Source organism: Hyla sarda, chromosome 2, assembly GCF_029499605.1.
Source record: "Hyla sarda isolate aHylSar1 chromosome 2, aHylSar1.hap1, whole genome shotgun sequence".
NCBI lineage: Eukaryota > Metazoa > Chordata > Amphibia > Anura > Hylidae > Hyla > Hyla sarda.
This window is the reverse complement of record NC_079190.1, coordinates 89,249,027-89,274,329: the sequence shown is the minus strand read 5'-3', so window position 1 is coordinate 89,274,329 and position 25,303 is coordinate 89,249,027. Positions and strand designations below refer to the sequence as shown.

The following is a 25,303-nucleotide window of genomic DNA, read 5'->3' as shown; positions in this document are numbered from 1 at the left end:
CTGCAATGTATCTGCAACATGTGTTTCTACATTCAAAGATGAATAAATATAAACACTGTAGCCTGTTTCAGGTGCCAAAAGATAACATTTAGGAGCAGCCTGCATGGCTCTTGAGGTATATCCTCTATTCTGTCTAATAATAATAATCTTATATCCATACACTGAGATACTAAGCCAGTCACTTCTAGCCACTGCAGTGTTACAGCAGATGTGTAGGCACCTCACCCGCCTGTCCACGAGTAGGGACTTGGTGATTTACTGCTTCACTGAGTATATCTGATGAGGTACAGAATCCAATAAAAAGGTGCAGACGCAAACCTAGGACAGTCCTCATAAATGAAACAGATGGAAAGCAGATTGCTCCCGAAAACAAATCTCAACACACCAGTCACGCGATGGAGCCATCTTTACAGCAATACAACAGCTGAAAACTAAACCCATGAAAATATCTGCACATTTCCAAGCAAGACCAATGTGTTTAGTACATTAAGAGGATCTGTGAATGATTCTACCTCCACAACATAATGGTGTTTTCTCAAGTCCTAAAACAATACAACACTCACTTACCAATAGTCCCTGAATGATGGTGTGCCTGTTCTTGCCTTCGTAGTCCACCACTTCGATATAGTCCAGGTAGGCGTCTGCCCAGTACACCAAACGATTCACCAGATCTAAGGTGATCCCATGTGGGAAGACTATCTTGCTGTCCACCAGCTTTGTTCTGTTGTGGCCATCCATATCGCACCTCTCTACTTTTGGGATCTGCCCATAATCCGTAAAAAATACCTTCCTGTAAAAGGAAAGACCTTTATGAATCTACTCCAACATACTTCAAACTATCAAAATACAAAATACAAGTTGTGGATGTGCGGCTGTGTTTCTTTTTCTCTATTTTTGTTTTATACTTCAGTTGATTTAAAAGGAGTACCCCTTTAATAGTTTGGTGCCAGAAAGTTAAACAGATTTGTAAATTATAGTCCGTGAAGAAAAGAAGATATCGGCACTCACCAGGTAGGCTGTAAGTCTTCTTTATTGAGGAATACTCAGAGGAAATACTTTTCTTTTTGGAACACAGAGCTCTCTGCTGACATCACAAGCACAGTGCTCTCTGCTGACATCTCTGTCCATTTTAAGAACTGTCCAGAGTAGGAGAAAATCCCCATATCAAACATATGCTGCTCTGGACAGTTCCTAAAATGGACAGAGATGTCAGCAGAGAGCACTGTGCTCGTGATGTCAGCAGAGAGCACGGTGTTCCAAAAAGAAAAGAATTTCCTCTGTACTATTCAGCAGCTAATAAGTACTGGAAGGATTAAGAATTTTTAATAGAAGTCATTTACAAATCTGTGTAACTTTCTGGCACCAGTTGATTAAAAAATAAGTTTTCCACTGGAGTATCCCTTTTAAGTGAAGGGTAAATCATTCAAAAAGCTAAGAATGGGAAAGCTCTAGGGTGTGTAGGTTTAAAGGGGTACTCTACTGCCCCAGCGTTCAGAACATTGTGTTCCGAACACTGGGTGCGGGGGGGGTAGTGATTTCACGCCACACCCCCTCAATGCAAGTCTATGGGAGGGGGCGTGGCAGCAGCCACGCCCCCTCCCATAGACTTGCATTGAGGGGGTGTGGCGTGACATTACAACCCCTGCAGCCTGCGCCCAGCATTCGGAACAAAATATTCCGAACGCTGGGGCAGTGGAGTACCCCTTTAAGCCACAACATTGCTGCCCCATCATGCAAGTTGCATAAGTACATAATAAATGACACAAATATATATGATGATGTGCGGTGGCTTTTTGAAGTGAAGGACGGAGCATCAGCGTTCTCAGCTGGTGCTATTACATGCACATTAATCTAACTGCAATTCATCACAGAGTCAGTAATGGACTATGGGAGAAAAGCAATATACAACCTTAATGAAGGGGAAAATAAGTCACGCTCTGGTGAGGATTAAAAAAAAAAAAAGACAAATACATGGAATACTATAAACTAGTAAAAACCAGAAGGCTATTTACCTTAGGGGAGAAAAAAAAAATTCATTGAGAATCCAAGATGATTTGGGGTTGTCTACGGCTGTTATTACTCTTGAGTTGCCAATTTCATAAGATTTGACAGGAAAAATATCACAACGTGTTATTTCTCTTGCAAAACAATAGCTATCACAATTAGAGATGAGCGAATTTACAGTAAATTCGATTCGTCACGAACTTCTCAGCTCGGCAGTTGATGACTTTTCCTGCATAAATTAGTTCAGCTTTCAGGTGCTCCCGTGGGCTGGAAAAGGTGGATAAAGTCCTAGGAGACTCTTTTCTAGGACTGTATCCACCTTTTCCAGCCCACCGGAGCACCTGAAGGCTGAACTAATTTATGCAGGAAAAGTCATCAACTGCCGAGCCGAGACGTTCGTGACGAATCGAATTTACTGTAAATTCGCTCATCTCTAATCACAATGTATCCCTGATATGTGAACAGTCTAAGGGATGATTCTACACACAGGTTTAACATGAACAAATTTAATTCCATACATTTGCACGAGCTATGGGTTTCTATGGCGAACATCAAGAATTTCAACCATTATTTAAAAGCACACAGAAAATCTCTAGAATATTATACAAAAGCACGGAAAGGAAGTCAGGTAGGGAATGTGCGACAAGTTTTTTGGGTGATGTTATGCATTTAAATCATAAATCATACATATGACCCCTTATACATATCACACCACATAATGGATACAAATCATATAGTGGACTCCCTGAAAACATACAGACTAGAGAAAGACCCCTTTAAAAAAATAAAACATACAGCCTTATTTAACCACTCAAGGACTGAGCGATTTTACGTTTTTGCATTTTCGTTTTTTCCTCCTTGCCTTTAAAAAATCATAAGCCTTTCAATTTTGCACCTAAAAATCTGTATTATGGCTTCTATTTTGCGCCACCAATTCTACTTTACAGTGACCTTAGTCATTTTACCGAAAAATCCACAGCGAAATGGAAAAAATAAAATTCATTGTACGACAAACCTGAAGAAAAAAATGCCATTTTGTAAATTTTGGGGGCTTCCGCTTCAACGCAGTAGATTTTTCGGTAAAAATGACCCCTTATGTTTATCCATACGGTTAAAATGATACCCTACTTGTATAGGATTTTGTATTACTTCAGAAAAAAAATCATAAATACATGCAGGAAAATGTATACATTTAAGGGTACGTTCCCACCTGGCGTATTTGCTGCGTATTTGTTGCGTATTTGTTGCTGCATATTTTATTTTCCTGTTGAAGTCAATGGGTAGGAAAATACGCAGCAGCAAATACGCAGCAAAATATGCCAGGTGGGAATGCACCCTAAAATTGCCATTTTCTGAGCCCTATAACTTTTTTATTTTTCTGTGTTCAGGGGGGCTATGAGGGCTAATTTTTTTGCACCGTGATCTGAAGTTTTTAGCGGTACCATTTTTGTTCTGATCAGACTTTTTGATCACTTTTTATTCACTTTTTTGTGGTATAAAAAGCGATAAAAAATGCGCTATTTTGACTTTGGAATTTTTTTGCACGTACGCCATTTAACGTGCGGTTTTAAAAGCGGTATATTTTTATAATTCGGACATTTCTGCACGCGGTGATACCACATATGTTTATATTTATTTACACTGTTTTATTTTGTTACTAGGAAATGCCGGGTGATTTAAACTTTTAATTCAGAAGTGAATAGCTGAAAGGGTTAACTTTTTTTTTTTTTACACTTTATTTTTGCGAGCTCATAGCTCCTATAGGGACCTATGAGCTTGCAATGGCTGATTGCATACACAGATTGTTGCCTTGCCGTTGCATGGCAACAAGCTGTGTAATCGGCGGTTGATTGCTCCAGCCTGTAACTCGGGCATGGAGCAATCAATCAGAGCCGGGACGCCGACGGAAGAAGGTAGGGACCTTCTTCTCGCGATTTTATCACGATGACCCCGATCAGCCCGACTTGGCAGCCAGGAAGCATTTATTTTCGCTTTCGATGCTTTCAAAGCTGAGCGCCGCATCGGAAGGGTTAATAGCGTGTGGCCGAACGATCGTGGCCGCGCGCTATTAGCCGCGGGTCCCGGCTGTGAACAGGCGCCGGGACCTACCCGCTATGACGCGGGGTCCCACCTTAAGGGGTTAAATGCAGATTCTCCAGAACGCCTTGAACTCGGACACCTTTAGCAAATACAAACCCCCTAAACAGATATTGACCCCAGTACTTACTATGAAAACACCTCAAAAGTACAGACCAGGTCCATCCTGTTAATAGGCCCCAAAGCAGACTGGTAGACTTACTGGACCCCGTGGTAGATCTCTAAATATTCTAAGAACCCTGTCAAGTATTGTTTTATGCTTTAGCTCTAAAATAGTTAAAGGAGTACTCCGGTGGAAAACATTTTTATTTATTTATTTATTTTTAAATCAACTGGTGCCAGAAAGTTGAACAGATTTGTAAATGACTTCTATTAAAACATATTTACCCTCTCAGTACTTTTTAGCAGCTGTATGCTACAGAGGAAATTCTTTTCTTTTTGAATTTCTTTTTTGTCTTGACCACAGTGCTCTCTGCTGACATTGTGTTAGGAACTGTCCAGAGCAGCATAGGTTTGCATTGGGGATTTTCTCCTGCTCTGGACAGTTCCTGATATGGACATCAGGTGTCAGCAGAGAGCACTGTGGACAAGACCAAATAATTTCCTCTGTAGTATACAGCTGCTAAAAAGTACTAAAAGGGTAAAGATTTTTTAATAGAAGTGATTTACGAATCTGTTTAACTTTCTGGCACCAGGTGATTAAAACATTTTTTTTTCCCACTGGAGTACCCCTTTAATAGGGTCCAAGCATGATCTACTTGGCTAATCTAACCTACAGTATAAGAAAGGCCCTATTTATTCTCTGTTTGCCCCTACATTTATATGTGCATCATGAAAGCTTCAGACATACAAATGTGTCCATAGGGGTCCACCATCAGAAGGAGGACAAAGTGTCCTGTTGACCTTAGTGTAGCTAGCATACACAAAAGTAAAATAATACACTATTCCATACCTTGGGATTCTTAAAAAAAAAAAAAAAAAAAAAAAAAAAAACATCTGTTAAATAGATACCATACTAGCCTTTGGCCGAAGGATGCCAACATATGGCATTAGTCAGAGGTATCAGTTTAAGAGATACATAAAGAAGGTCCAGTGACATCACTGTCCAATTATGGATGCTCGTTATATAATTATTGACGCCATGACCGGGCCTCCCAAAGCAGAGATACAGGGAAATACTTTCTCTCTCTTTCTATGGCTGCACCATAAAAGAACAATGCAACACAGATTGTGCATTAAAGGGGTATTCCAGGAATTTTTTTTATTTGACTATGCTACAGGGGCTGTAAAGTTAGTGTAGTTTATAATATAGTGTCTGTACCTGTGTGTGACGGTTTTCTCACAATTCTTCTGTGATTTTCACTCCAATATTTATTTTTACCAGCATACAAAATTACTGTTGTCTCAGATTTTCCCAGCTTGCAACGCGGCCGAGACCTGACTCACTAGTCAGCTGATGACAGGGAGCCTGTCTGCTTCAATGGGTGGAGGGATCAATCTGCAACTAATGCAACAGCTGTAGGCACCCTGATTGAAAACCACAGGTCTTTTGATGGATACAGCTCATTTATGTTTCAATGGGTGGGGCGGCTGATGTGTGGGAGGGAGGAAAATTGAATTAGGGGATTTGTAGTCAAAAAAGGAAAAGTCAAACAGGAAATACCAGTTCAAAAAAAGCTATCCTCAGTGTTATGGTAATCTCATGACATAGCCATTTATCCCCAACACAAGCGCAGATCCTTCCTAAGCATGTCCATTACTGTCTGCCAGGTACGTACTTAAATCACCTTATGGTGGATAACCCCTTTAAGATGTGTGTCAGGTAGTTGTCAGCAGTTCTAACACTTTGGAGGGAGCTCAGGAGGAGGAGAGTAATACATACAGGATTTCCTGTGGAGGCTCCAATAAGATGGACCATTACATCATTGGAGTTTCCACAGCCTTCCTACTGGTAGGAAAGGACAAAACCCCCTGTATGTCTTTACTATGGGATACATAGAAGGAATTCTGTATGTCGGGAGCCCACCTAATACATATCTTCAAAGGAAGGCCAAGGCATGATGTGAATGGGGCCTAAATCCATTTGCCTCTTAGCCCTTGATAAAGCCACAGCCTGTGGCGAAACGTCGGGCGGGCGGGCAATGTGTTAGATTTTTAATTGTCTCACACTATAGACTGTGGACTGCAGCCACAGTCTATTTTTTCAATTCACTTCTATAGCATGCAGTGTCATGCCAATCAATGCATTATGGATCAATATGTGTGAGGTTATTTTAATCTTGGCTCATTAAACGTTAAGTTTTATATTGGGTGGGAAATTTAGGGTCTCAGTGACCGCTTAGCGGTCAAATGTTAATAAATCCACAAGAAACAGAACTGTTTAAGGGGTTTCTGTGGATCTGCCCAGGGAAACAGCAGTAGGGAAACAGATGAGCTTTTCCTTGCTATGAATCCGCATGTCCATGTGTAGATCTAACCTTAGATTATTACCCCATCTCTAGAATAGTCTTTTAATGCTGCCAAATTCTATAGACAAAATATTACAATTTCTCATCTTTTAAGGGGTACTCAACGCCTAGACATCTTATCCCCTATCCAAAGGATAGGGGATAAGATGTCTGATCGTGGGCGTTCAGCTGCTGGGAACCCCCGCGATCTTGGCTGTGGCACCCCAGACATCCGGTGGACGGAGCGAACTTGGCTCTGTGCCAGATGACTGGCGATGCGGGGTGGAGGCTCATGACATCACAGCCACGCCACGCTCGAGACATCATGGCCACAACCACTCAATGCAAGTCTATGGGAGGGGGCGTGACGTCACGAGCCTCCGGCGCTGCACCCAACGCTCTAAACGAACGCCGGGTGCAGCAGGGAGACCGCAGGGGTCCTTTGGATAGGGGATAAGATGTCTAGGAGCGGAGTATCCCTTTAAGATGAGATATTGATGGCTTTTGTGGATCTGTCCAGTCCTGAAGGTGAATTTTTCTCCACCTTCAAGCCATTTGTTTTTGTTTTTTATAAATTGTGTAGGTGAAGTTTATTAGAGATTAACACAAGTGAGGAACAAAATAATGTATCTCACTTTTCATGCTTGGTTGCTAAAACCTTAGAGATTTTAAACATTTCTGTACAATTTTCAGATCATATATGTAATTAAACTGCAATATATCTTCTTACACAACCAGAAGCAAAGCATAATCTGTACGGGTTAATGCGGACAATAAGCGGAATGATCTAATTACATTACATTATTACATTCATAAGAACATTCTCCAGCTGCCAATGAATATAGAATAGCTTCTAATAATTAAAAATAACCTGGACAGAAGGTCAAAGCAAACAAACAGCATAAACCAAAGCTACTAATAAAAGAATGGCACCACCTCAAATACATCCATAAATCCCCGAAACTGTGTCACTAATAATAAAACATGGGGTAACAAAGAACCCAGGCTTAACCCATTTTAGTAATTCAACTGAATAGCAAAACAGAACAGATTGCTTCTACATAATTTAATGTAATCTTATTTTAATTTGCATCGTCAACGTTACACTAGAAAATAGAAAAAACACACAAAAAAAATGTAACAATGCAGAATACCAGTCCCAATAGAAGATTTTACTTCCCAACATAGCTGTGCAGTTAATCGAGAAGAAAATGACCCCGAGCGCTTAGATATTACGGGCAGTGCCCCCATCGTGTACCCTCCTAATCTGTTGTTCAAGACTGCTGAACCGTGAAAGTGTGCAGAGGGAGCGAGGCATAGCGGCACATCAAGTGTACCATATGATAGCTCCAATGAAGCAGACGTTTTGGTGGTGCTTTTTATCTGTACTGACAGCTATTGCTTCTGTGTCACAAAGGTAGATTCCCATATTAGCCGATTTAATTCAGTGGCAATTTACTAAGTCAGTAATCTGCACTGTAAGCAAATTTCTATTTTATGGCCCTACAGTAATCGTTCCCTTTACAAGCATACAGTAAGTGGTTTTGGCGATGGAGAAGAGCAGCACTAGGGAATTTGGATCCTGTGCATCTGCAGAACAGATTCTACATCCAGGTACAATTCCACAGTACTATGCGATTTTTATTTTAGAGCACAATCTACATGGATGCACCTGCTAAATAGAAAGATGCACAAACATGATATATAAAAAAAAAAAAATATATTATATATATATATATATATATATATATATATATATATATATATATATATACACACACACATATATATATATATATTTATATACACACACACACATATATATATATACACACACACACACATATATACATATATATATATATATCTCTATCTATATATATATATATATATATATATATATATATATATATATATATATCTCTATCTATATATATATATATATATATATATATATATATATATATATATATATATATATATATATCTATCTCTATCTATTATATATATATATATATCTATATCTATATATTAGGGATCGCCCAATATCTTTTTTTTAGGGCCGATACCGATAATCTGTGGAGGTTAGGGCCGATAGCCGATAACTTATACAGATATTCCGGTATAAGTTTTCGGCTATTTATCCCCCTGCGACACCGCTGCAGATCATTGATTTAAAGGGGGCGCTTTAAATCAATGCACTGCAGTGGCTTTGGCGGTGCCATAGACCGCCGCCGCCACCCGCTTCTCTCCCCCTACCTATCCTACCTGAGACCTATCACCGCCACTGCTCCCCCCGCCGCGCCGCACCACGCCTAGGAGTGCCTCCAGCTGTTGCAAAACTACTACACTCCCAGCATGCCCAGACAGCCGTTGGCTGTCCGGGCATGCTGGGAGTTGTAGTTTTGCAACAACTGGAGGGCCTCAACAGCTGGAGGGCCTACTGTAGGTATAGTATATTATACAGACCCCTGTCCATCCCAGAACCCTGACTCACCTTCCCAGTTGCTGCAGGGACCGTCCGGGGAGGGTGGTCCGGGCCATCCTTCCTTCCTGTAGTGTCCGGCGGCATTCCGGGTGGAGGGTGAACCGGTCCGGGCTGTCCTTCTTCTCCGGGGGTCCTCTTCTCCACTCGGGGCAGGCTCCGGCCTAGTAACGCTGCATAGACGCCGTTGCGCAGCGACGCACCTGACGTCACATCGTAGCGGCGTCTATGCAGCGTACTAGGCCGGAGCCTGCCCGGAGTGGAGAAGAGGATCCCTGGAGAAGGACAGCCCGGACCGGTTCACCCTCCTCCACCCGGAATGCCGCCGGACACTACAGGAAGGATGGATGGCCAGGACCACCCCCATTACGGGTAAGTAAAAAAAAATTATTGACTCGGAGGGTGGGGGAGGGGCCCGACCGGTATAGCGGTATGGGCAAAAATCCATACCGTGGGAGAAAAAAAAACTGGTATCCGGTTCATACCGGTATACCGCCCAGCACTACGGTGGGGGGGTGCGACGCGGTGCGGTGGGTCGGGGGGGGGGGGGGGGTGGTTGCGGTGCGGTGGGTCGGGGGGGCTTTCGCGTTGCGGTGGGGGCCATGCGGGGGGCGGGACATTATGGGCAAGTTAATTGCCGATAATGCCCAAAATCGTGATTATCGGCCGATAATATCGGACATACCGATAATCGGTTGATCATATATATATATATATATATATATATACTCACATACATACACACATATATTCATATTTAAATATTAGTATAATATAATATTAGTTCATTTACCAAAAACTGAAAATAGTGGAGCATTTTGTAGGACCAGACTTGGGAGCATTATGTTCCGCTATAAGGCCACCAGATGTTTCCTTGTTAAGCAATATTGTGGAATATATTCATCCAGTTTCGAGAAGTACAGAAAAAACATTACCGTATGAGTGGATAAAAGAAGATATGAATAATGTTAATACTTTTTTTTCCCCCATATTTCACCAGCATCACATTTTTGGTGTACACTTCCAAAACTGCTTTTATATGCACTGTAATAACTAGGGCAAACATGGGTTACACCAGTGGCCTTCAAACTGTGAACCTCCGGCTGTTTCAAAACTACGACTTCTAGCATGACCGGACAGCCAGCGGCTGTCCGGGCATGCTGGGAGTCGTAGTTTTGAAACAGCTGGAGGTTCACAGTTTGGAGACCACAGCACTAGACTATCCTGCAGACCCTCAACTGTTTTGTTTTTTTGTTTGTTTGTTTTTTCATATTATATTTAGTATCATGCCAATTTAGTATTTTTTTTTATTATTCTTGATGTTTTGGGATCTTGTAAGCATAAAGAGGGGGGACTTACAAGGACTTGTAAGAGTTAAGCATTAACCTCTTATGATTCCTTTATGTTCTTATACAACTACAGCTAAGGGTGCTACACGACTATTTTAACAAAAAAATACCTCAGTGGAGAAATATAAAGAACAACCGGGAAAGCTCCCCGGAATGGGATCCATCGATGCTGGTGGGGGGTTCACAGGATGATGAAACGCACTCACCTGATTGTGTTGTTCGAACTGAGGCACAGCACTCATAGGGGTTAAAGTAAAAAATCAAGGCGACGGCTGCTGCGGTTCCCCGCGCTCTCTCCTGAGCGAGTAGTATAAACAAGGGAAGAGGTGCAGAGAAATGGGAGTTGGATCACGCTGTCACGAAGACGACCAGTTGTAGGATCTCTCCTTACAGGTAAGTTTATTATACCAACTACATACAAGGTACAACCAATCAGATCTCATCTTTCATTTTTGAAATGGCCTCTGAAAAATGAAAGACGTAATCTGATTGGTTGCTATGGGAAACTCAACAACTTTTCCTCCGGACAGGTTTTGATCAATCTCCCCTAAAATGTGTTTAAATTGTAAATCCAAATGGACAGCATGCGGGACAGAGGAACGCAGCAAGTTGTGTTCCCGTCTGGCGCCCATGCAGTGTGTTCCACCATCCGGCATCCAACTTAAAGGGGTACTCCGGTGAAAAACTTTTTTTTTTATTATTTATTTATTTTTATTTTTTAAATCAACTGGTGCCAGAAAGTTAAACAGATTTGTAAATTACTTCTATTAAAAAATCTTAATCCTTCCTGTACTTATTAGCTGCTGAATACTACAGTGGAAATTCTTTTCCGTTTGAAACACAGAGCTGTCTGCTGACATCATGAGCACAGTGCTCTCTACTGACATCTCTGTCCATTTTAGGAACTGTCCAGAGTAAAAGGAAATCCCCATAGCAAACATATGCTGTTCTGGACAGTTCATAAAATGGACAGAGGTGCCCGCAGAGAGCACTGTGCTCGTGACGTCAGCAGACAGCTCTGTGTTCTCAAAAAGAAAATAATTTCCGCTGTAGTATTCAGCAGCTAATAGGTACAGGAAGGATTAAGATTTTTTTAATAGAAGTAATTTACAAATCTGTTTAACTTTCTGGCACCAGATGATTTAAAAAAAATAAATAAAAAAAAAAGAGTTTTTCACTGGAGTACCCCTTTAAGGAGCCAGATGAATGTGTACTGTTCCATTCAAATAAATGGGATCAATTCTACAATCAGTTTGCCTATGATGCTTTTTCTACAGCGCTGGAGGGGAGGGAAACGCTACTGGATGACGCACATATGTGAAAGGGCCTAAGTAAACAGAGTCATCGTGGTAAAAAAAAAATCTGTCACATTTTTTAAAAAATTAAAAAAATAATCTATGTAAAATCTTGGGGTGGCTCTTTTGCTTATTTTTCACTGGTTAGTCAACTTATCTAGCATATCAATATTGCAGCAACACAAGTTGAAACAACTTGACTATTAAACACACAAGTTGAATGTTATGTGTTGCCTTGGAAACAGCAATGGAAGTGTAACTAGTATGGTATTGAATAGGCTGAAAGATTTTGACAAAAATTTTATAAAATATGTCATCTTAACCCAATTGAAAAAAACATTGCTTAGTAATCCCCGTATACCTGCTTTCTACTCCGCAGAGCCATTATAGCTTGGGCTAACCTATAAGAATACGGATAAGGATTTTCTAGTTGACCATGGTTGTGAAACTGTAACCAAATGTCTAGTAAGAAGCAACTTCTAGAATTGATTCACAAATAATCTGTAAATATTTTTAGATGTGTACATTCATACATATACAATACAGTGGTCCCTCAACATACGATGGTAATCCGTTCCAAATGGACCATTGTTTGTTGAAACCATCGTATGTTGAGGGATCTGTGCAATGTAAAATATAGGACCAGTGGTCTACAACCTGCGGACCTCCAGATGTTGCAAAACTACAACACCCAGCATGCCCGGACAGCCAACGGCTGTCCGGGCATGCTGGGAGTTGTAGTTTTGCAACATCTGGAGGTTCGCAGGTTGAAGACCACTGGAATTGGAAGTTGTACTCACCTGTCCCCGCCGCTCCGGACCGTCACCGCTGCCCTGGATGTCCCCCGCCCCCCCCCCCCATCGCAGTTGCCGCGTCCCCGAGGTGTCCCCGACGCTCCGGCAAGGCCTCTGCTTCCACGGCATCCTCGCTCTCCGTCGCTGCCATCACGTCGTTACGCACACCGCTCCTAATGGATGACGGGACGGCGTGCGCAGCGACGTGATGGCGATGGAGAGCGCCGACGATGCAGGGGATCCCGAAGAGGACGCGCCGGAGCCACGAGGACAGGTAAGTGATCGTCAGCGGACCACACGGGGCACCGTAAACGGCTATCCAGTGGCAGCTGAAGCAGTCTGCGCTGCTGGATAGCCGTTTATGCGATGGCCCCGACATACAAAAGCATTGTATATTGATGCTGCCTTCAACATGCGATGGCCTCTGAGAGGCGTATGTTGAAATGATCGTGTGTCGGGGCCATCGTAGGTCGGGGGGGGGGGGGGGTCACTGTATATAGTATACATATACACATTGGAGGAAGTGGACTGTAAGCAGTGTTACAGTCCTCTATAGTCCACAAGCGGCCTCTCTAAGATCCACAATATGCAGCAATTCCCCAGCACACAAGAGGTCAGGGTTAGCTAGCACATCTCCTTTTATTCAGCGCCTCCACGCCTGCTGTCCATCAAAGGGGGTTAGGTGTATGTAAGCACAGAGGAGATGACTAAGAGGAGATGGGCTGGCTAATCCTGGGATCCTACTGTGTTGGGGCATATTTAATGAGCCTAATTTACATATTGACAAAAAGGCTAACATCTCAGAGCTGAAAGGGACTATGGGGATTAAAAAAAAGAATGCTAATGAGAAACCGTACAATCATGGCCACAAATGTTGTCACCTCTGAACATTTTTCTAGAAAATAAAATATTTCTCACAGAAAAGGATTGCAGTAACACATGTTTTGCTATACACATGTTTACATGTGTTACTGCAATCCTTTTCTGTGAGAAATACTTCATTTTCTGGAAAAATTTCAGGGGTGCCAACATTTACAGCCAGGACTGTATCTAGTTTTGGACTTAAAGGGGTACTCCGCCCCTAGACATCTTATCCCCTACCCAAAGATAAGGGATAAGAAGTCTGATCCCAGGGGTCCCACCGCTGGGGACCTCCGCGATCTCACTGCTGCACCGGTGTTCGTTTAGAGCATCAGGTGCAGCGCCGGAGGCCACGTCTTCTCAATGCAAGTCCCACAGACTTTCATTGAGGGAGTGTGGCCGCAACATCACGAGCCTCCGCCCTGCATCGCCAGTCATCAGGCATTGAGCGAAAGTCACTCCATGCACCAGATGTCTGGCATGCCGCAGCCAAAATGCCCGCCACTGGGGACCCCCGCGATCAGACATTTCATCTCCTTTTCTTTGGATAGGGGATAAGATGTCTAGGGGCGGAGTACCCCTTTAAGGTAGTCTAGCTGGCGAGAGGTCTGCTTTATATGGTAATGTAGAGCATATAGTACCTTGTGGAATGGAATTTTTGTCCAACACAACAAGGTCTCCTATATAGAGTACAAGTGGAGACTTTCCACTTAATCTAGATCTAATGCATTGGTTGAAAAGGACTTCGGGAATAAACCATTACAAACCATACATCCGTTCAAAAGAGCTGATGACCTATGATCCGAGGGGCATTCCAATCCTTCACACCACTACAATGTACCATGAATAAATGTAGGTATTTCCTGAAACAATCTGTCACGGTGCTTACCCTACGGTTGGATCCAGTGCAATACCCTTAGGATTATACAGCTCCCGATCAAGAAGGGTGACGCAGGTGTCACCATTTCTATTGCAGACAAAGATTCGGTCATCGATGTCATCAACAAAGTAGAAGTTGCCCGTTAGCCAGTCTATGGCCATCTGTTCTACATCTGAAAGATAAAAGCAGAAATAGCAGGTTGTCAAATACATAACTCTGCTTCATTTCACGTCACACGCTGACAAGCTGCAGTGTTTCTGTGCCCTTGGTACTTGTGCAAAGAACAGACACACAAACGTATAGACACACAAACGCTACCCGTACTATAATATTAGGCCAAAATAAACTATGCCGGCAAAACTACTGGGAAAACATTTGAAAAGTTAGCATAATTTTATTAGCTGTAAAAAGAGAAAAATTACAAAAAGTTTGATTTTTAGGATGCTTTTTTTTTGTAAAACTTTTTAAAATATTTAATTTCTGTTAACTTTTTGTTAAACAGTTGTGATAGAAATGTACAGTAATATACAAATCTACTCTAACATAACAGGCATTAAGTAACAAAGACATTAGAAAGGGTATATTTAAGTGTGCAAGACAAGTAAAAAAAAGAAATAAATGTAAAACCGCATCATTACTGAAGATCTGACCTACTACTTTTCAGACATTACTCAGCTAACACACAAAGATGAAACCATTGCACTGGCCTTGTATGCCTCCGACTGAATAGTCATCCAGCTGTGGCTTTTAGAGACTGGTAATTTTATTTTTCTTAATTAAAAAAAAGCTTGCTCTTTTCTCTGCATCTTTCCATCTATATCTAACTTTATTAGGCTCGTCTTGGCGATTTTCTTTTTGATATATTTTCACCTAGATTTAATCATTTCTTACATCAAAAAGGAGAAAAGGAGACTCCTCAAAGATTTTATCTCTAAATGCTAAAATGTCAGCTCCCCTCTGCTAGCCATTATGGGGAAATGCAGGCCACGGATTGTTGTAAGCTACTGTATGAAATGTGGAGTTCGGGGAGGTAAAAACTGCAATATTTCAGGATTGTTTTTCACATTATTAATAGCATGGAAAATAAAAACTCACAAAAGATTTTTAATGTGTAAAATAAAATATCAAATAAGTCATTCTCTGCCTCTTCTACAATTTCTTATAATTTTATGAAGTTAGATATGGCTAGGTCATTTTATTTAAAAGGGGTTTTCCTAATAATAGCCTATGCTCATATAGTGCGTCCCCCTTTGTAAAAAAAAAAAAAAAAAAAAAAAACACAGACAAATAAATATAAGATTGGCTCAGGGAAGACCCCTTTAAATGTTGGTACTGTATGGCCTCGTGTTTCTCCCTTTAAAGGGGTACTCCGGTGGAAAACTTTTTTACATCAACTGATGCCAGGAAGTTAAACAGATGTGTAAATTACTTCTATTAAACAATCTTAATCCTTCCAGTATTTATCAGCTGCTGTATACTACAGAGGAAGTGCATTTCTTTTTGGATTTCTTTTCTGTCACGACCACAGTGCTCTCTGCTGACATCTCTGTTCATTTTAGGAACTGTCCAGAGCAGCATATGTTTGTTATGGGGGTTTTCTCCTGCTCTGGACAGTTCCTAAAATGGACAGAGGTGTCAGCAGAGAGCACTGTGGTCATGACAGAAATCCAAAAAGAAAAGAACTTCCTCTGTAGTATACAGCCGCTAATAAGTACTGGAAGGATTCAGAATTTTTTATAGAAGTAATTTAAAAATCCGTTTCCAGTTGATTTAAAAAAAAAAAAAGTTTTTCACTGGAGTACCCGTTTAAAGGTAATGTGTCAGAAAACAACCTATTGATTAAATCAAGTTTTTATGTTAAACATTTGGGGCAAGTTTTTTGAATTTTTTTCCCTATTTTTTCATTTACACATTTATATTAGAATGGAAAATAGTTAAAGCGTACCCGTCAGATCCAACAACAAAAAAATAAAACATTTTTTTTTAAATATATCACTCAGTACCTAATCCCGACCATGTACATCTAATTGGAGAATTGTGTCCAATTATGTGTCCAAGCAGGCAGGGGGGGGCAGTTTGACTGGATTTTTCAGAATGAAATACTAATAATTTTCTAATGAAAACAATTGCAAAACCTATTGGTTATACAAGCTTTACAACATATCAAAGTATTTGTATCGGACAGTGCCCATTTAAGTTTTCCAGTCTATGATCTATCTATTACCTCTAGTATGAGGGGTTTTTGCCTCCCTCTGGATCAACTCAATAGGGACTAATTAGGGTTATAGGTTGAACTTGATGGACTCTGGTCTTTTTTCAACCTTATGAACTATTTTACTATGTTACTATGATAAGCAGAAGACTGCTCCAAAGTTAAAAGTGACACCAGTAGATAAAGACAATAGGAGCTCAGCTTTCCCTCCCTGTAGAATGAACTCTGCACAGAGCCTGTCCAATACCAAAAGAAGAGGCTCTGAGATGTTCAGTGTGTCTATGTTTAAGTAAAGCATATCACTGTTCTGTTAAAAACTCAGGCGAGATGGATTAGAAGATTAGGTAAAAGAAAAAAAAATAATGTTTCAGTACCTGTCTTTTATGTGTAAAAATGTGTTTTAAGCGTACCTGTAAGATCCCCCCAAAAATTATGTTACTCAGTACCTAATCCTGACCATGTACATCTCATTTTATGCCTCTATCACCTAAATTTATTAAATTTAAAGGGGTTTTCCGGTGCTTAGACATCTTATCCCCTATCCAAAGGATAGGGGATAAGATGCCTGATCGCGGGAGTCCCGCAGCTGGGGACCCCCGTGGTCATGCACACGGCACCCCGTTTGTAATCAGTGCCCGGAGTGTGTTCGCTCCGGGTCTGATTATGGTCGACCGCAGGGCGGGCGGCGTGTGACATCATGCCTCCGCCCCCGTGTGACGTCACGCTCCGCCCCTCAATGCCAGCCTACTGTCGGCTTACATTGAGGGGCGGAGCGTGACGTCACACGGGGGCGGAGGTGTGACGTCACACGCCGCCGGCCCTGTGGTCGCCGGTAATCAGTCCCGGAGCGAACACGCTCCGGGCACTGATTACAAACGGGGTGCCGCGTGCAAGATCCTGGGGTCCTTTGTATAGGGGATAAGATGTGTAAGCACCGGAGAACCCCTTTAAAAAAAAACCTCTCTGCATTTTCTCACAGTGTTAGAAATCCACTTAGGGGATACGCAAAATAAAAAATGAACTAAATCACACACATCTTAGTAAATGCCCCCAGTGTTCTTTTCTTTGTATGCTTCATTTTTGCGGCAGCGAACATAGAGCGGATGAGACTTGTCAAAAGCTTCAGTTTTGTCTCATCTGTCCAAAGGATATTCTCCTAGAATCTTTGTGGCTTGTCAATAAGCATATTAGCAAATTCCTGTCTGACTTTTTTATGATTTGCTTTTAACAATGTTGTCCCCCTTGGTTCTCTTAAACAGCAAAGGATGGTACGATCTGACACTGCTGTACCCTAACCTTGGTGTCTTTGCAAGTGGTTCTGGGCTCTTAGGTTCCATTTTTCTCTAGCGACCACATCCAGGGAGGTTGACTACAGTCCTGAATATACATATGCAACTGTAGTCACAGGAACATCAAACTGCTCGGGGATGGTCTTAAAGCCTTTACCTTTAAACCTGCTTGTCTATCATTTTCTTTAGTATCTCCTGAGACAACTCTCTCAGACTAAGGCTGGGTTCACACTACATTTTTGCCATACTGTTTTCAATCCGTTTTTCTAAAGAAAACCGTATGGCAAAAAAAACGGATGGAACAGTATGGGAAAAAGTAAACCATATGCGTTTTTAAACAGTATACTGTTTTTAAAAGTTCATACAGTTCCGTCAATTTTTATAAAAAAATAAAAAAAAACATAAGTTTTTGAAAATTTTGAGGAGGGGTCTTGGGTGGGGACTTTAGGATTCAAATGCGCATGTGCAAAGTAAAAACGTATACGTTTTTCCCGTATGGAACCGTATACATGTGCGTTTCCCATTGACATCCATGTTAAAAAAAAAAAACGTATGCGGTTGCAGTACGGTTTTTAAACCGGAGTAAAAAAAAAAAGTGGTTGACCACAATTTTGTCTCCGGTTTAAAAACCGTACTGCAACCGCATACGTTTTTTTTAACATGGACGTCAATGGGAAACGCACATGTATACGGTTCCATACGGGAAAAACGTATACGTTTTTACTTTGCACATGCGCATTTGAATCCTAAAGTCCCCACTAGGGATCGACAGATATCGTTTTTTTTAGGGCCGATACCGATAATCGGTGCAGGTTAGGGCCGATAGCCGATAACTTATACCGATATTCCGGTATAAGTTATTGGCTATTTAACCCCCTGCGACACAGCTGCAGATCATTGATTTAAAGCGGGCGCTTTAAATCAATGATCTGCAGTGGCTTTTGCGGGGCCATAGGCCGCCGCCGCCGCCGCCACCACCCGCTTCTCTCCCCCTACCTGTCAGGGTGGTCCGGGCCATCCATCCATCCTGTAGTGTCCGGGGGCGTTCCGGGTGAAGAGTGAACCGGTCCGGGCTGTCCTTCTCCGGCGGTCATCTTCTCCACTCCGGGCAGGCTCCGGCCTATTACGCTGCATAGACGCCGCTGCGCAGTGACGCCCGTGCGCAGCGACGCAACCGACGTCACGGCGTAGCGGCGTCTATGCAGCGTACTAGGCCGGAGCCTGTCCAGAGTGGAGAAGATGACCGCCGGAGAAGAAGGACAGCCCGGACCGGTTCACTTTTCACCCTGAACGCCCCCGGACACTACAGGAAGGAAGGAAGGAAGGATGGATGGATGGCCCGGACCACCCCCATTACGGGTAAGTAAAAAATTTTTTATTGACTCGGAGGGTGGGGGAGGGGCCCGACCGGTATAGCGGTATGGGCAAAAATCCATACCGATATACCGCCCAGCATCACGGTGGGGGGTGCGATGCGGTGCGGTGGGTCGGGGGTGCGGTGCGGCGGGTCGGCGGTGGGGCATTATCGGCTTATCGGCAAGGTAATTGCCGATACCGATAATGCCCAAAATCGTGATTATCGGCCGATAATATCGGCCATACCGATAATCGGTCGATCCCTAGTCCCCACCCAAGACCCCTCCCATTAAAAAATGGACAAAATTTTCAAAAACGTATGTTTTTTTTTTTTAAATAAAAACTGACAGAACTGTATGCACTTTTAAAAACAGTATGCTGTTTAAAAACGCATACGGTTTACTTTTTTCTATACTGTTCCATCCGTTTTTTTGCCATACGGTTTTCTTTAGAAAAACGGATTGAAAACAGTATGGCAAAAACGTAATGTGAACCCAGCCTAACTGATTACAAGTCCGGAGACACCTGAACATTCATTGCAGAACACATCTTAGGTTAACCGGTCCCTATTGTCAAATTATTTCCTCTTTTCACTAGTTGTACCATTATTTTTGTCCATGAAAAACTGAATATATTTTTTTTTTTAGGATTCTGTTGAACCACAATTCAAAAAGCAATGTCTGAGAAAATAATAATAAATGAAATATAAATGACCTTTTTAGGTTTATACTCTGATACTTTTTCAAAAGCTGGAGAATAAAGAGAACATATATTTAAAAGAAAGAAGAAAAAAAACAGAACATTGAAAAACAAATTAAGATTTAAAACAAAAACATAACTGGAAGTAAGTAAACTAGAGGACATTTCGTAACAAACAGAGCAGCTTTCCCGTTCCACCCATGCTGACTCAGATACACAAAAATTACCAATTGACGAAGAAAAAGAAAGTAGCAAAAAAGCCAAAAAAGAGTTACACAGAAATAAGGTCCTAATTTTTACCGTTTGATACACAGAACCAGAGCCAGCAGAACAGAATGCTTCAATCCTACTATATAAAGATGATCACGACACTATAGTCTACAAATAACATCAACAAGTCAAGTCCACCAATATCATACTATTACAGTGCTCCCTCAAGTTACAATATTAATTGGTTCCAGGACGACCATTGTAAGTTGAAACCATTGTATGTCGAGACCAGAACTCTATGGAAACCTGGTAATTGGTTCTGAAGCCACTTAAATGTCATCCAAAAATAGGGGGAAAAAAAGTGAGGATTAAAGAGAAATAAGTAGATAACTAATAGAGATAAAGGAAATCCTATAGGAAATCCTATAGGAAATACATATAAAAGTAAGAAAGATCTGCTGGGAGCTGTAAATCACTGTCTATGTCAGTGTTTCCCAACCAGGGTGCCGCCAGCTGTTGCAGAACTACAATCCCAGCATGCCCGGACAGCCGTTGGCTGTCCGGGCATGCTGGGAGTTGTAGTTTTGCAACAGCTGGAGGCACCCTGGTTGGGAAACAATGGTTTATGTAGAGGACAGGAGCTTCTTCAGGGTCCTATACAGTACACACAGTGTCCCAAATGGAGCCGCCCTTACTTGGTGTCCAAAAGGAGCAGCTAACCCTGGCACAGGTAAGGAGTAGTACAGAACATGTAGTTCCTCCCTGTACTGTGGGGGGCGCTACCAGACAGCCAGTCAGTGCATACACTTCAGTAATAGAGGTGGTTTACCAGCGAATGCCCATTCTGATTGGTCAGTTCCTCCAGATCTGGACTGTCTGTACATTGTATGTTGAGTCTGGTTTCAAGTTACAATGGTCCAGAAAAGACCATTGTATGTTGAAATTATTGTATGTTGAGGCCATTGTAAGTTGAGGGATCACTGTATAATAATATTTACACAGCTCCAACATATGCTGAGGCAAGTTAGGCTGCATTCACATCAAGATTTCTCCATCCGACTTGAGTACGCTATTTTATAACTTAAAATTGTATGAAATCGTATATAAAGTCGGATCCATTGACCTCCATAAAAAAATCAGATCCATTACAAACCTCTGATTTCACCCGATTTTTGTTCAGGTCTGAAATCGTGGTCAAACCCAATGTCAGACCCGAACAAAAATCATGTGAAATCGGATGTGGATCAAATCAGATGTGTGTAATGGATCCAATTTTTTTTATGGAGGTCAATGGATCCGACTTTATATACGATTTCATACGATTTTAAGTTATAAAATAGCGTACTCAAGTCGGATGGAGAAATCGTGACGTGAACTCAGCCTTACAATTTTGAGGGTACAAATAAAAGACAAGTATTAGGCACCTTAATATTATACACTAAATATTTTAATATTCAAAGTTTGAGGGCCCTTCTTATGAGAGATTAAAGTCTATAAAGAATGGGGTTGAGAAAAAAGGCAGAGAGTGCTTTATTTATACCATCTACCGTATTTTTCGTCCTATAGGACACACCGGCGTAACCCAATTTATAGGTGCAAAATCTAAAAAAATCAAGATTTTGAACACAATAGTGGTCTTCAACCTGCGGACCTCCAGATGTTGCAAAACTACAACTCCCAGCATGCCCGGACAGCCAACGGCTGTCCGGGCATGCTGGGAGTTGTAGTTTTGCAACATCTGGAGGTCCGCAGGTTGAAGACCACTGGTATAGGAGGTAATACTCACGTGTCCCCGCCGCTCCGGACCCGTTACCGCTGCCCTGGATGTCGCTCCATCGCTGTCGCCGTGTCCCCGTCGTTTTGGAGCGTCTCTGCTGCCGGCCGGGTATCCTCGCTCTCCGTCGCCGCCATCACGTCGTTACGCACGCCGACGCACGTACGCGACGACATGATGACGAGGAAGGAGAGCGCCGGCCATACAGGGGATCCCTGAACGGAGAAGACACCGAGGAGGCAGGTAAGGTCCCCCCCGGTGTCCTGTAAGCACTAACCCGGCTATTCAGTCGGGCTGTTCGGGACCGCCGTGGTGAAATCGCGGCGGTCCCGAACAGCCCGACTGAACAGCCGGGTTAGTGTCACTTTCTCTTCAGACGCGGCGGTCAACTTTGATCGCCGCGTCTGAAGAGTTAATACAGGGCATCACCACGAACGGTGATGTCCTGTATTAGCCGCGGGTCCCGGCCGTTGATGGCCTCAGGGACCGCCACGATAGGGGTGTATTCGCCGTATAATACGCACCGACTTTTTCCCCCCAGTTTTGGGGAAGAAAAAGTGCGTCTTATACGGCGAAAAATACGGTATGTACGGTCACACCAATACTACAGAATTTCTTAGACACAAATACTGCTAGGCAGAGTTCATATGAACACCACTGTAGAGTACAAAAGTACATGATGTAATCTCATCTCATCCCAGGAGGGATTTAAAGGGGTACTCCGCTGCTCAGCATTTGGAACACACTGTTCTGAATGCTGGAGCCGGGAGCTCGTGACGTCATAGCCCCGCCCCCGCTTGATGTCATGTCCCGCCCCCTTCCCATAGACTTGCATTGAGGGGGTGGGGTGTGACATTATGAGGGGGTGGGGCTATGATGGGGTGGGGATCCAGCCCATTCGGGACAGTTTGTTCCAAACGCTGGGCAGCGGAGTACCCGTTTAATGCTTCCCCTTACCCTCATAATAAAGCCTACTAAGAAACGTAGTATGGGGATAATAATGTAACAAAAAGAGCCAACTTGAAGACCAGCCTTGAAAAGTGTCACTGGTTACCAGATAACCGCATATGTGTAAGGCTGTGTTCACATTTGCCTGGTGCACCGTCTCTGTCCCTGATGGGAATGGATAGGAACACCTACAAGGCAGAACCTCTAGATCAGACATACAATCTGTGGCTTAAATTGGGTACACCAAAGGACCATTCGGCATATTTGCCATCCAGCCTGAATTTGAAAGATCAGAAAACCTATCATGATCTGACGCCAGCAGGCTGGATGGCAAATAAGCCAGATGAATAAAACAAGGCCTGTGAATCTGTGCATAAAGATATGCAAGTAAGTGGGATGGCGCCATGCAAACCACACTTTAATACTTTACTGGTATAATTTGTGTAATACTCAAAAACGTGGTCTGCTGTGCTACTGGGTCACTTACAAAGTATGTTTGGAAAATGGCGGAACATAGACACTTTCAGACGAGGTTTAGTCAATTAAAGGAGTACTGCAGAGTCCGCAGATTAGGGGATAAGTGTCTGATCACGGGGTCTGACTACTGGGAACCCCTGGCTGTGCGCAGCTAAAGCGCGTGTCGTCAACCTCACTCCTATCAAGTCAATGGGTCTCCCGAGGACAAGTTAAAGGGGTATTTGGTAGAAAAATTTTTTTTTTAAATTAACTGGTGCCAGAAAGTTAAACAGATTTGTAAATTCTATTAAAAAAAAAAAAAAAAAATCTTAACCCTTCCAGTACTTATTAGCTGCTGAATACTACAGAGGAAACCATCTAGGATACCTACAGCATAAAGGGAAAATAAATATTTAAAGCACTACAAAGCATTTACTCCCTGAAAAGCTTTGACACATTTCCTGATGTCTGGGTGTGGGTTCAGGAATGCTGACATGTAGGTAGATTCAAGAAGGCTTTCCAAATTGGAGGCATATAAAATTGTTCTGCATGACAGATGATATCAGGAGGCCAAAATCTGAGCACACGTGTAAACAGGATGTGTGCAAGGCAACTCAAACATGTTAAGCTGGAGAAATCACAAGTGGCATGTACTCCCTTCTGGGCAGAGGAACTGCTGTCATAAACCCTTCATATATCAAACATTCAATAAATTATTACAGGAGTTAATCCCCAGAAGACAGCATAGAGATTCCTTTCTCTAATTAGGTTTATTAGGAAAGTATAAATATTTGGCACAACATGGCAATAGGATGTATGGGAGTGGTATAGGGGCATAGCATTGTATTTATAGGATAACACCCAACGGGACAAGAACAGTAGAATTGTCTTCAGGCAACTACTAGAAAAATGGGTAGAATTACGGTAGACTTAAAGGGGTACTCCGGTGGAAAACTTTTTTTTTTTTTTTTTTATCAACTGGTGCCAGAAAGTTAAACAGATTTGTAAATTACTTCAATTAAAAAACCTTAATCCTTCCAGTACTTATTAACTGCTGAATACTACAGAGGAAATTCTTTCCTTTTTGGAACACAGTGTTCTCTGCTGACATCATGAGCACAGTGCTCTCTGCTGACATCTCTGTCCATTTTAGGAACTGTCCAGAGCCGCATATGTTTGCTATAGGGATTTTCTCCTGCTCTGGACAGTTCCTAAAATGGACAGAGGTGTCCGCAGAGAGCACTGTGCTCATGATGTCAGCAGAGAGCTCTGTGTTCCAAAAAGAAAATAAATTCCTCTGTAGTATTCAGCAGATAATACGTACTGGAAGGATTAAGATTTTTTAATAGAAGTAATTTACAAATCTGTTTAGCTTTTTGGCACCAGTTGATTTAAAAAAAGAAAGTTTTCCACCAGACTACCCCTTTAACAATGTAAGAAGAGGTGAAGACCGACCACTGCAAGACTAGGAAGGTGCCAGCAACCTGGGAAGGAACTAGCTGAATGTGCAATTTGTATTCATAAACGCTTCAGGTGGTGCTAAGTCCATGCAGACACAATGAAAGAAAGAGAAGAAAGAAATAGCGGACTGCACTCACCATGCGTATTGAAGCTTAAAGGGGTTATCCAGGAAAAAACTTTTTTTTTTCCTATATCAACTGGCTTCAGAAAGTTAAACAGTTTTGTATATTACTTCTATTAAAAAATCTTAATCCTTTCAGTACTTATAAGCTTCTGAAGTTGAGTTGTTCTTTTCTGTCTAATTGCTCTCTGATGACACGTTTCTCGGGAACCTCCCAGTTTAGAAGCAAATCCCCATAGCAAACCTCTTCTACACTGGGTGTATTCCGAGACACGTGCCATCAGAGAGCAATTAGACAGAAAAGAACAACCTTAATTTCAGAAGCTCATAAGTACTGAAAGGATTAAGATTTTTTAATAGAAGTAATTTACAAATCTGTTTAACTTTCTGGAGCCAGTTGATATACAAAAAAAAAAAGTTTTTCCTGGAATACCCCTTTAAGGGTAAATTCACACAAGCAGTCCCACAGCATATTTTACATTGCAGATCCGCCGCTGAAGGACCCCTGCATGGTGGCTTTACATGTGCCTGCTCAGAGTGGCAATACACCGCTAAGAGCAGACAC

The 25,303-nt window shown here is 42.1% G+C and overlaps 1 protein-coding gene across 4 annotated transcripts in view; it reads right to left on the bottom strand.

Annotated features, from left to right (window-relative positions):
* The window catches only part of LRP1 (LDL receptor related protein 1), a 328,104-nt gene that overhangs the window by 167,025 nt on the left and 135,776 nt on the right, over positions 1–25,303 (bottom strand). For all 4 annotated transcript variants that reach the window (XM_056562521.1, XM_056562523.1, XM_056562520.1 and 1 more), the window contains exons 7-8: positions 14,222–14,384; positions 568–790 (exon numbers count right to left, since the gene is read on the bottom strand). In XM_056562521.1, the coding sequence (XP_056418496.1) occupies positions 568–790; positions 14,222–14,384 (386 nt within the window). The remainder of the gene's footprint in view (positions 1–567; positions 791–14,221; positions 14,385–25,303) is intronic.